The sequence below is a fragment of the Chlorocebus sabaeus genome, chromosome 11 (genome assembly GCF_047675955.1).
Source record: "Chlorocebus sabaeus isolate Y175 chromosome 11, mChlSab1.0.hap1, whole genome shotgun sequence".
NCBI lineage: Eukaryota > Metazoa > Chordata > Mammalia > Primates > Cercopithecidae > Chlorocebus > Chlorocebus sabaeus.
This window is the reverse complement of record NC_132914.1, coordinates 22614860-22627682: the sequence shown is the minus strand read 5'-3', so window position 1 is coordinate 22627682 and position 12823 is coordinate 22614860. Positions and strand designations below refer to the sequence as shown.

Here is a 12823-nt window from a genome sequence, read left to right as displayed (position 1 = left end):
CTACCTGCTGAGGAATCCTCAGATTCTTTTGTTGAGCATTTAAGGCTGTCTATGCATTTTCAAGGCCCCAATTTGCTTCTTCAACTTTGTATTTTTCATTCATTGATTCAAAAATATTTTTTGAGCCCATTTGTAATTTAAATGGCGCTAGGGTCTTGCTACAAAGATGAACAAGTCACAGCCTTGCCCTCTAGCAGTCCCCAGTTTGAGGGAGTGGGTACAGGAGTGGTGGGAGTGGGAATGACAAGTACATGAAAATCTCATTGAGAGTAGTGGTAACAGCACCTGCCCAGGGAGCACTGAACTCAAGTGTCCAATCCTGCTGTGTAGCCAACTTGGCTTCATCAGTGCTGACATGGGCTGTCTTTTCTCTGCTTTTCTGTATACCCTAAATATATCTAGACTTTCAAAGCCTAGATCAGATGCCAAATAATCCATGGATTTTTCCTTAGTCTCCTACTCTTAAATATCTCTCATTTGAATTCCCATGGCATTTTTAAATTTCCTTTCCTATTCTTTTTCTTTTTTTTTTTTTTTTTTTTTTTTTTTTTTTTTTTTTTGAGACGGAGTCTCGCTCTGTCGCCCAGGCTGGAGTGCAGTGGCCGGATCTCAGCTCACTGCAAGCTCCGCCATCAGGTTTCACGCCATTCTCCTGCCTCAGCCTCCCGAGTAGCTGGGGCTACAGGCGCCCGGCACCTCACCCCGCTAGTTTTTTGTATTTTTTAGTAGAGACGAGGTTTCACCGTGTTAGCCAGGATGGTCTCAATCTCCTGACCTCGTGATCCGCCCGTCTCGGCCTCCCAAAGTGCTGGGATTACAGGCTTGAGCCACCACGCCTGGCCTTTCCTTTCCTATTCTAATCACATCCCTGCTTGTATTAGAGTATATCTCTCTTGCTACAACTGTCTGCCTCTTAAAAGCAACAACTATGATATATATTTACATATCTCTAGATACATAAACCTTAAAAAAGTTTACAAAGGTGTGCAATAAATGTTACCCGGGCTAAAATAATGAATAATAATGTGTACAAAGTCAAAAGTAAAATAGAACAATGGCGGGAACTGACTGATTCTTCATACAGTTGTAAATTATACTACATAAATTACTGCAAAAATTAATGATCGTAGAGAGGAGGACTACCACTAACAAACTAGGATCCTGGGCTTACAGGGGTTAAGGAGATCTAACCACAAGGGGAAAAAAATGTTCTTAATTTGTCTTCATTAAAGACTAATTTTAGGTCTTTGGGTAATTAAATGAATACATTGTTTATGCTCCATACACTTTCGGCCCGAGTCTTGGAAAATACGTGAAACTTCCAAGAATTAAAGTTTCCATTAACGCAAGTGCCAAAATCAGGAGGCTTGACCTGTGGGAAAAAGCACATTTGTCTTCGCTGGCTCCTTTTCAAAAAGCTATAGATGTTTATTGTATAACTTTTTTTTGTACGCAAATGCTCTGTTTTATCATGCAGACCATCTAGACAGAGGAAGAAGCTGCAACATTTCAGAAAGCAAGCAATTACTGAAGACCGAATGACCTGGCCTTATCAGCGCTGAAGTGTTAACGGCGGTCCCTGTTTGGGGCAAAATTTCTTCATCGGTAACCACTGCCAGTGGTTTCTTTTTTCTTTTTTTTTTTTTTAAGGGGTAGGGCGGAGAGCGGGAGGGGGGCGCAGTCGCTGTTTTGAGGGGTGTGTGTGTGTGTGTGTGTGTGTGTGTGTGTAATTCCCTGAAGAGTGGCTTTGGCTGGTGAAGAAATAGTTTACTAGAGTGGGTTTCAGAACATCTTCCACCTGCATCTCTCCTAGCAGGTGGAAATTTAATGTAAATAATTACGTGTGCCCACAGCTTGAACGCCTTGGAAGAATATTTTCTGACCCCTCTGCTTTGATTCAGTCCGAAGTAGCCCAGTTATCATGAAGAAGCCCAGTTATCTACCTAGGTTACAAAATAAAATTAAAATTAAATTTCCTTGCGTCAGTGAACTTGGACTCAGAAAGTTCTCTCCCCTGAGCAGAGAGCCTTTTAAAGACTTGTGTGTCACGCTGGCAGCAGGGGGTCGCGGCTACTGGAAAGGAGCTGGCTCTGCAGGTCCCGCCCTCCCCCGGGTCGTCCCTCCCTCTGGCCTGCTCCCTACCTCCCGGGGACTCGCGCTAGCCCCCTCCCCGCCCGCCCCCTACTCCGCGACAGCGGCGGCTTCCGAGGTCTGGCGTGCGTCAAAGCCCTAACTGGGAGGCTGATTTGTGGAGCATCTCCCCCCCGGCCCCCCCAGTCCCTCCTCCTCCCACTGAAGTGGCCAAAGGAGTTGAGCTGAGCAGGGGGAGGGGAAGATCGACACCCATCCCCCTTCCTCTAGCCCTCCCTGCGTTTAGATTCAGTTGCACCTTTTATTATTTTAACTCTTCTCCATAGGACACGCAGCCCCCAATCTGTCCCTCCGGCCTGGGCGGCCCCTGGTCCCGCGCGCCAGGATGGGAGAGCGAGGGACCTGCCCGCGGCCCGCTGGCGTGTGCAAGGAGGTCCAGCCGCCGCGCCCGCTGCCCGGAGTCTGTAAGTTTCAAAGCTGCTCCGGGGGAGGGGAGGGGGAGGCTGTCCGCGTCCCCATAAATGATTCAAAATGCAAAACACCGCAGAGGCTTACAGTGTTGGATGGACTTTTTGGGGCGCACTCCCTACTGCAACCCGCAGGCTGTTGTCTAGGTTTTTTTCTCCCCCCGCACCTTGTATATTTGATTCCTTCGTTGTTTTTAAAAAAAAAAAAAAAGTTTTCAATTTTTCAATTTATAATATTATGATTTCCACAGGAACCTTTTTAACTGTTTTTTTTTAGATGCAACTCATTCTTTCGCATTTAAAATAATTCTTATAATTTATAAATTCTATAGCACACCACTTATTATAATTTTGTCAGATTACACGTTATTTATACTGCGCAAGGAGTCACGGCCTTTGCTTACTTCTAAAAATAACGGAGGAAGAATTTCCCCTCTTTACTTTTAATATTGCTACATCATCTAAGTACTTTAATAAGTAAGTAGATCGTGCACCCAACTGGTCTTAATCTTCTTGATTGACGCCACGTGCTGTAGCCTTGCACTAATTTACAGACGCGGTTCATCGCAGAGAATTATCTTTGAGCCTGCTGTTTACCGGAAGGCTCTTGGTTTTGTTTAGCTAAGGCTATGCCCATATGTGCTCCGAATGATAAGAAGAATTGAAACAGTTCTTTTTATTAAAACCAAGTAATTTTTCTGAGATCCCAGAACTCAAGCACAAGCTAGATTCATGTTTGGGTTTGTGAAAAATCACAGTTTTGGTTTTGTATGTCACCTCGCGCATGTACAAACCTATCCTTGAATACAAGGACCAAGAGGTGAGCATAGGGTGGGTTTTTAAGTTTTTAATGAATGTTTCCCTCGTGCAGGAAGACGGGTGTCCAGGGACGGAGAGGCAGGTGAGAGGCAGGTGGCTAAGCTGGCTATGGTGACAGGACGATGTTGGCCAGAAAGAGTATCATCCCGGAGGAGTATGTGCTGGCGCGCATCGCCGCGGAGAACCTGCGCAAGCCGCGCATCCGAGACCGGCTCCCCAAAGCCCGCTTCATCGCCAAGAGCGGGGCCTGCAACCTGGCGCACAAGAACATCCGTGAGCAAGGACGCTTTCTGCAGGACATCTTCACCACCTTGGTGGACCTGAAATGGCGCCACACGCTGGTCATCTTTACCATGTCCTTCCTCTGCAGCTGGCTGCTCTTCGCTATCATGTGGTGGCTGGTGGCCTTTGCCCATGGGGACATCTATGCTTACATGGAGAAAAGTGGAATGGAGAAAAGTGGTTTGGAGTCCACTGTGTGTGTGACTAATGTCAGGTAAGAATGTAGTGGGATGAGGCAGGGGTTGAAAATAGTAGAGAAAAAAATGTCAAAATGCCTTTTCTCTTATCATTCTGTTATTTAATTGAAAGTGAAATAAAGGGTTTGTTTTAGAATCTTCAGAAACAAAAAAGCACAATAAAGAACAAAACCTAACACAGTAAATATTTTTTTACATGCAGCTTTATGGATGAAGAGTCTCTGAAAATCTGAGCTTCAGTCCTTTGGACTAGCCTTGAAAATGTTGTACCAGTTATCAAAAAAAAAAAAAAAAAAAATGTAATTCAGAGGATAACACAGAGTGCTTTACTCCAAAAGCACGCACATTTAGTTCAGTATGAAAAAGCTGCTGTCCGTAGTTTCAGTGTCCACAGGTAAATATCTCTGATCAACAAAAAAATATTGTGCTAGTGGACATTTTTCTATGACTCTTCTAACCCATGACACTTTCAGAAATAATAAGAAAAAAAAATAGGGAGGCCCTAGGGGGAGAGTGTCCTAGATTAAAAATCTACTAAAAAAATGAAATAAATATCATCCCTTCTTTATCGAGATTATCATAACATAGCTGATTGCTTGCATAGGATTCAGAAATTAAAAGTTGTGCTAAGATTCAGAACCAGAAATTGCTAATTTTTAATGAAAATTAGTCCAAAATTTTATGGAAGGTTATATGAAAGCAATTTAATTTTGTACTCTTCTTTCAAAGTTTAAATAGAATAGGGACAAGACAGTTCTTAGATTGGCTTCTTTCTCATATCATAAGTATCTCAAAGATAGGTAAATTGAGTTTGATTTCAGTGATTCTCCTCTCTTTCACATGGTTTAAGAACATTTAGTTGAGGTGATTTGTTTCTTATTTTTTTGTTGTTGGGAGGTGGAAAGAGATAAATTATATCAATTACCAAGATGTTCACTGTGAATCAAAACAGTAGTAATAATACTGGAAATTTTTTCAAAACATTTTTAAAAGAACATTTTAAATGCACATAATTCACAAAGCAAGGAAACTTGAAAAAGCATTATGATACCAGGAAACTATAAAGGATGGGACCTCCAGTGACTCTGAAACCTTATGAAGCTAGCATATCACTGCAGAAAGTGGACCCCAGACTGAACTTGTCCACCCTTCCATTTGCTAAGTTACTACAATACCAGACTTTCAAGGAGGAAGGCAGCATTAGTGTGCGGAGATCACACACCACAGATTTCAGTTCAATTTTTGAGGAGCAAAAACTATTGAATTGATGCATTGCTTTTAATATTGATTAGATATTCTTTTCTTTTTTCAAACTTGTCACAAACTGTTGTCTCAAAGAAAATGCAGTTGGAAAACACAGATCATCAGTATACCAGATATAAAGAAAACACAATACTTAAAATATCCGTTAAAACATTCAATAGATATTCTAAGATCAAATATCATTATCTATAATATATCTCTTTAAGAAACTTACTGGCCCTGATAATTGGTGAATCATTTTCATATCAAAATAAATTTTTAATCTAAATTATATGATAGATACTGATAAAAAGAGATAAAAGAAATAACAACAGCAAACCTTAAAAATATTCATTCTCTCCCAATGAGAATTTAAAAGGTGACTAATAATAATTCTAATTCTTTGCATTTTTCTCTTTGTAAATTCAATGTCCAATCATATCACTAAAATTGGAAACAACATTTTTCATTGAATATTCCCCAGTATTTCCAAATAATGTTTGACCATTCTTCTTTTAGGGTGACTCATTTTCTCCTTCATGTATTTTCTCCTTCAAGGAGTCTCTTTGACTCCTTCATTTAATGAGTCAAAAAATAGACCAATATATTTCCTCTTTCTCAATATTATCCAGCCTACCTCTCTCTGTAACAGAACAAAGGAACAGCTAAACACTTTTATCTCTTGAGATTGTTTAGCATAGCAAGTGTCAGTAAAAAGCTGGATCTTGTACCATACGTAATATTTAGAATTCCTAAACAATATATAAAATATCCACATGAACAGTCTCTTAAACCATGAAAACAAACCATTTGGGATATTTATCATTAGACTGCTCTCTGAAGTATGGATACATTATCAGAAATCAGTGTTTTATCCGTACCCCTTCTCTGGGGTCCATTTTTATTCTTTGCCATGTTTTGGAGCTATACCAGATATCTTTTTGTGGGTAGCTGGTGCAATAGACAATTACTGTAGTTTTCCATGAATCATTTTAGCACCAAAAGAAATAGGCAACTTTCGCACTCCACTTAAAAGCTAATCAAAAGAATAATCCATGTATTCTTGCTTATCCCTCATGGTTTTCTACCAAAGTGCACTGTATATACCAAGTATTCAAATGTTTTTAAACATTTTTCTCACCTGCTGTCTGTAGCATTAATAAATAGGTAATACTTTGAGAGATTGCTAATGTGTGGCTTGTCTTCTATAAAGTTAGAGAAGTTGGAAATTGGGGTTGGGGGCAAAGATAGGACTAATCTCTTTTCCATGAAGAAGCCACAGCAGTACTAGTTGTGAAATTAAGTGTTATAAATTGATAGTAATAAATGTGGTGCTTCCCATATGGGGGTAAATGAGAATCACCTGAGAACTTTTCAAAAGCCTCTTACCCAGCTCCAACCTCAGCCTATCAAATCAATGTTTATTCACTAAGATAGGGAGTAGATGTTCTATGTGAAAAAGCTTCCCAAGAAAATCCTACAACTTTTTGGTTCCTTCCCTTTGCTTCTTTCACAGGATTAGGCCAAAGTGAGAAAATCCAAGTTAGTATAATATTAATTACAGGTACACCTTAGAGATATTGCAGTTTTGGTTCCAGACCATTGCAATAAAGCAAATATCACAATAAAGCCAGTTACACAGATTTTTTTTGTTTCCCGGTGCATATACAACATTTACATTATATTGTAATCTAGTAAGTATGTAATACTATTATGGCTGAAAAATGTACATATCTCAATTCAAAAAATATTTTAATGCTAAAAAATGCTAATAATCATCTGAGCCTTCTGCAAGATGTGGTCTTTTTGCTGGTGGTGGGACTAGCCTCGATACTGATGGCTGCTGATTGATCCAGGTAGTGGTTGCTGAAGGTTGGGGTGGCTGTGGCAACTTCCTAAAATATGACAATGAAGTTTGCTGCATCAATTGACTTTTCTTTTCACAAAAGATTTATCTGTAATGTGTGATGCTGTTTGATAGCATTTTACCCACAGTAGAACTTCTTTCAAAACTGGAGTCAATCCTCTCAAAACCTGCCACTGCCTTATCAACTAAGTTTATGTAATATTCTAAATTCTTTTTCGTCATTTCAACAGTGTTCACAGCATCTTCACCAAGAGTAGATTCCATCTCAAGAAACCACTTTCGTTGCTTGTCCAGAAGAAGCAATGCCTCATTCATCCGAGTTTTATCATGAGATTGTAGCAATTCAGTCACATCTTCAGGATCCCCTTCTAATTTTAGTTCTCTTGCTATTTCTACCACATGTGCAGTGACTCCCTCCACTGAAGTATCGAACCCCTCAAACTCATTCATGAGAATTACAATCAACTTCTTCCCAACTCCTGTTAATGTTAATATTCTGACCTCCTGCCATGAATCACAAATGTTCTTAATGGCGTCTAGAATGATGAATCCTTTCCAGATGGTTTTCAATTTACTTTACCCAGCTCCATCAGAGGAATCACTATCTATGTCAGCAATAGCCTTATGAAATGTAAATTTCTTAAGTAATAGGCCTTGAAAGTCGAAATTACTCCTTGACTCATGGCTGTAGAATGGATGTTGTGTTAACAGGCATAAAAACAGCAATCATCTCCTTCTACATCTCCATCAGAGCACTTGAGTGACTAGGTGCATTGTCAATGGGCAGTAATATTTTGAAGGAATCTTTTTTTCTGAGCGGTAGGTCTCAGCAGTGGGCTTCAAATATTTAATAAATCATGCTGCAAACAGATATGCTGTCCTCTAGCCTTTATACTGCTACTTATAGAGTGCAGGCAGAGTCACTTTATATGCTTTAGGGCTTCCGGATTTTCAGAGTGGTCAATGACCATTGGCTTCAACTTGATGTTACCAGCTGCATTAGTTCCTAACAAGAGTTAGCCTGAACTTTGAAGCTTTGAAGCCAGGCATTGACTTCTGTCTAGCTATGAAAGTTGTGGGTAACGTCTTCTTCCAATAGAAGGCTGTTTCATTTTCAACACTGAAAATCTGTTGTTTAGTGCAGCCACCTTTACTAATTTTCTTAGCTAGATCTTTTGGATAACTTGCTGCAGCTCCTCCCTCAGCACTTGGTGCTTCACCTTGCACTTTTCTGCTTTGAAGGTGGCTTCTTTTCTTAAACCTCCTGAACCAATCTCTTCTAGCTTTAAACTTTACTGTTGCACCTTCCTCACTTCTCATCCTTCATAGAATTGAAGAGAATTAGGGCCTTGCTCTAGTTTAGGCTTTGGCTTAGGGGGATGTTGTGCCTGATTTGGTCTTTTTGTCCAGACCACTCAGACTTTCTGCATCTCAGCAATGCAGCTATTTTGCTGTCTTATCATTTGTGTCTTCACTGGAGTAGCACTTTGAATTTTTTTCAAAACTTTTTATTTCCATTGTTCACAACTTGGCTGTTTGGCACAACAGGCCTAACCTTTGGCCTAGTGTGGCTTTTGACTTGCCTTCCTCACCAGCTTAATCATTTTTGCTTTTGATTTAAAGTGAGAGGCAGCAAATATTTCCTTTACTTGAACGCTTAGTGTTCTTTGTAAGGCTATTAACTGACCTAATTTCAATAGTGCTGTGTCTCAGGAAATAGGAAATCCCGAGGAAAGGGGGAGAAACAAGGGAGCAGCTGGTCACTGGAGGAGTCAGAACACACACATTTATCGATTGTTTGCCATCTTATATGGGCATGGCTCGTGGTACCCCAAACTAGGGGTTCCCAGTCCTTGGGCTGCAGACCAGTGCTGGCCTGTGGCCTGTTAGAAACCAAGCCACATAGCAGGAGGTGAGCAGCAGGGGAGCAAACATTACCTCCTGAGCTCTGCCTCCTGTCACATCAGCGGAAGGATCAGATCCTCATAGGAGTGTGAACCCTATTGTGAACTGCACAGGTGAGGGATCTACGCTGCGGGTTCCTTGTAAGAATCGAATTCCTGATGATCTGAGGTGGAATAGTTTCATCTCGAAACCATTTCCCCCCACACACACCCCAGTATTGTCTTCTACAAAACCAGTCCTTTTGCCAAAAAGGCTGGGGACTGCTGCCCTAAACAATGACAATCGTGACATCAAATATCACTAACCAGACATCACGGTAACTGATGTAATAATAATGAAAAAGTTTGAAATCTTGTGAGAATTACCAAAATGTCATACAGAGACACAAAGTGAGCATGTGCTTTTGAAAAAATCATGCTAATAGACTTGCTGTACAAAGGTTGCCACAGACCTTCAATTTATAAAAATTATGCAGTATCTGCAAAGTACATTACAGCAGAGTAGAATAAAATAAGGCATATCTGTATGAGATCTTGACATAGTCATTTACTAGTTTCTGCCTCTAGTTCTCCCTTTCATCATTTCAGTATTCTCCAGAGCACCTAGAGTAGCGCTCCCCAGTCTTTTTGGAACCAGGGACTGGTTTTGTGGAATTTTTCCCACTGATGGGGTTGGGGGATGGGGATGGTGTGGGGATAAAACTGTCCCACCTCAGATCATCAGGCATTAGATTCTCATCAGGAGGGGGTAACCTAGATCTCCCACATGCGCAGTTCACAATAGGGTTCGCTATCCTATGAGAATACAGTACCTCCACTGATCTGACTGGAGGCAGAGCTCTGGCGGTAATGCTGGCTTACCCACTACTCACCTCCTGCTGTGTGTGGCCCGGTTCCTGACAAGCCATGGACCACTACTGGTCCCTGGCCTGGGGGGCTTGGGGACTCCTGACTTAAAAGAACAAAATTAGATCATCAGTAAGACACTTTTCTTTCCAAATGGAAAACCATTCCCTTCTATTGAAAATACTAGTTGTTTGGAATAATGTGTTTTATACCAGTTTTTTTTAGCACTGTGCTATTTCTATATGAGATACAAAATAAGTATTAGCTAATGAGTATGATTTTAAAGATTATAAATAATAAGTTCACTCAGTACTCAGTACCTTCCATATGACTCAAGTCTCCTAAACATAGATATGCAATAAATAATAAACATCTACCTGCTAGAAAGTTTTACAGAGTAAACTGTGCCTTTGTGAAAGTGAAGTATGTCGCAATGTAAAATATGCCTCTATATAAAAATATATTAATCTTTTACACAGTTGGGCCCATCACTACGTGACCTGTGAAACATTAATAGAATGTTAATTAGGCCTCAGCTTAAAGGAGCTTAATGAATTAATAGAATGTTAATCTCCAGAAGTCTGGAGGTAGATGCATGCAAGAGAGAGAGAGACTGTTCTAAACACAGGTTAGAATTTGGCATTTTACAAGGTTAAGTTGGCTAGTCTGTCTGCAAGCATTTAATAGTCTCTAGTGGAAGAAAATGAAAAGTTCAGCCTGGCATATTATTTCATTATTCAAAATGTGACCTGATGGTGTTCTTTTCTGATATCCTTCCTCACAGGTCTTTCACTTCTGCTTTTCTCTTCTCCATTGAAGTTCAAGTTACCATTGGGTTTGGAGGGAGGATGATGACAGAGGAGTGCCCTTTGGCCATCACAGTTTTGATTCTCCAGAATATTGTGGGTTTGATCATCAATGCGGTCATGTTAGGCTGCATTTTCATGAAAACGGCTCAGGCTCACAGAAGGGCAGAAACGTTGATTTTCAGCCGCCACGCTGTGATTGCCGTCCGAAATGGCAAGCTGTGCTTCATGTTCCGAGTGGGTGACCTGAGGAAAAGCATGATCATTAGTGCCTCCGTGCGCATCCAGGTGGTAAAGAAAACAACGACACCTGAAGGGGAGGTGGTCCCTATTCACCAACTGGACATTCCTGTTGATAACCCAATCGAGAGCAATAACATTTTTCTGGTGGCCCCTTTGATCATCTGCCACGTGATTGACAAGCGCAGCCCCTTGTATGACATCTCAGCAACTGACCTGGCCAACCAAGACTTGGAGGTCATAGTTATTCTCGAAGGAGTGGTTGAAACTACTGGCATCACCACACAAGCACGAACCTCCTACATCGCTGAGGAGATCCAATGGGGCCACCGCTTTGTGTCCATTGTGACTGAGGAAGAAGGAGTGTACTCTGTGGATTACTCCAAATTTGGCAACACTGTTAAAGTAGCTGCTCCACGGTGCAGTGCCCGAGAGCTGGATGAGAAACCTTCCATCCTTATTCAGACCCTCCAAAAGAGTGAACTGTCTCATCAAAATTCTCTGAGGAAGCGCAACTCCATGAGAAGAAACAATTCCATGAGGAGGAACAATTCTATCCGAAGGAACAACTCTTCCCTCATGGTACCAAAGGTGCAATTTATGACTCCAGAAGGGAATCAAAACACATCGGAATCATGACAGCAAGATAACCCCAAGACAGTCTTTTATCAAGTTTCCATGGTTTATGCCAGGCACTGTCAGACTGAACCAGAGCTGGAACACAATAATGTGTCTTTCCACATCTTATTACACTAAATGATATTCATATTCAAGCAACAGCACTTTCTGTAGTAATAAAAAGTAACACACGAAGTGGAGGATTCATGGCTTATGCTTGTTTCATATGTGTAGAATTCTCAGAGATATGCTTAAGTTATGTGTAGGGGTGGGTATGCTCTCGTTTCTCTCAATTTGAAACACAAGAATTACTAATAGTAACAGGCCTTGAGCACAACATTTGGTCAAGAAATGAAATCTGTTTGAAATGCTTAGTTGGTGAAACCACAGATCTCTCTGTTACTAATGATCACTCTGGAAATGCGAATAGAATAGGAGGAGAAAAAACAAAATCATGTTAATGCCTTTTGTATATCAACCTTCTCCTGTCTCCATGATACTGCATTTGGTAGGAAGCCTGAGGCAAAAACTGCTTAAGTGGATCTGTTTGTAAGTGGATTCGGTTCATTCACTTGGTCTGTCGGTGACTCCTGAAGGTCTCCTGGTCCATCTCATTGCAGCCTGTTGGGCAGAGCTGGACAAGGTGTCTTTGGAGGAAAACTAAGTCTTGTCTCATTTAGGACTGGGTTCCCAACACTGACAATCACTTCCTTCAGCTTCTTCTTCTTCTAGAATCCCCATAGGGAAATACTGTATTGAATATTTTATTAAAACATTTTCTTTGTACTCACTGTAGTTTTGTGATTCCTGTTTCACAAAATCATCCCAAGTTAAAACTCAAGAAAAGATGTTTTTAGAGCCATATAACAGAGATGTCAAAGTGATAATACTCACTCTGAGATTCCTCTCTCTCAAATCTGTTTGCTCCAAAACTAGCTTTTTTTGCTTTGTTTTGATTTTATTTCAGGTTTTAAAATGTCCTCTTGGTTTCTCAATCTGAGCCTGACATACCATAAAAATGCTATAAGCTTTTTTTTTTTTAATCTTCAATCTCCCATCTTAAAACTATACTTCCTTCCCAGTAATATCTGAATTTAGGCTTGGTATTTATAGATTTAGCATTATCTCATTTGCTAAAGTGAGATTTTCAATCAACGCTTCATTTAAGCATCTTTAGTGCCTGCTTCTTCAGAGAAGGGATGAGAGAGGAGAGAGAAGTACTAGGTTAACAAGCTATATATGGTCTTATTCTTACATTTTATATAGCTAAACATCAGAAAGCTGAACTATTGTGAAATCTTTCACATAGATCTGGGAGTTTGTATTTATGAACATTGAAACAGGTAATTATGAAATGTTCTGTCTTAAGATACATGATTCTCACCAGGTGAACAGAAATTGTTTATCAGGTCATTGAGTTAATCATTCCTGAAGGGGTTCTAAC

The 12823-nt window shown here is 40.5% G+C and overlaps 1 protein-coding gene across 1 annotated transcript; it reads left to right on the top strand.

Annotated features, from left to right (window-relative positions):
* The first annotated feature begins 2184 nt into the window (after window positions 1-2184).
* On the top strand, window positions 2185-12165 carry KCNJ8 (potassium inwardly rectifying channel subfamily J member 8). The gene is made up of 3 exons (XM_007967876.3): window positions 2185-2555; window positions 3430-3873; window positions 10500-12165. The coding sequence occupies exons 2-3, from the start codon at window positions 3500-3502 to the stop codon at window positions 11398-11400; spliced, it is 1275 nt and encodes a 424-aa protein (XP_007966067.1). The 5' UTR covers window positions 2185-2555; window positions 3430-3499; the 3' UTR covers window positions 11401-12165.
* The last annotated feature ends 658 nt before the right edge of the window (window positions 12166-12823 follow it).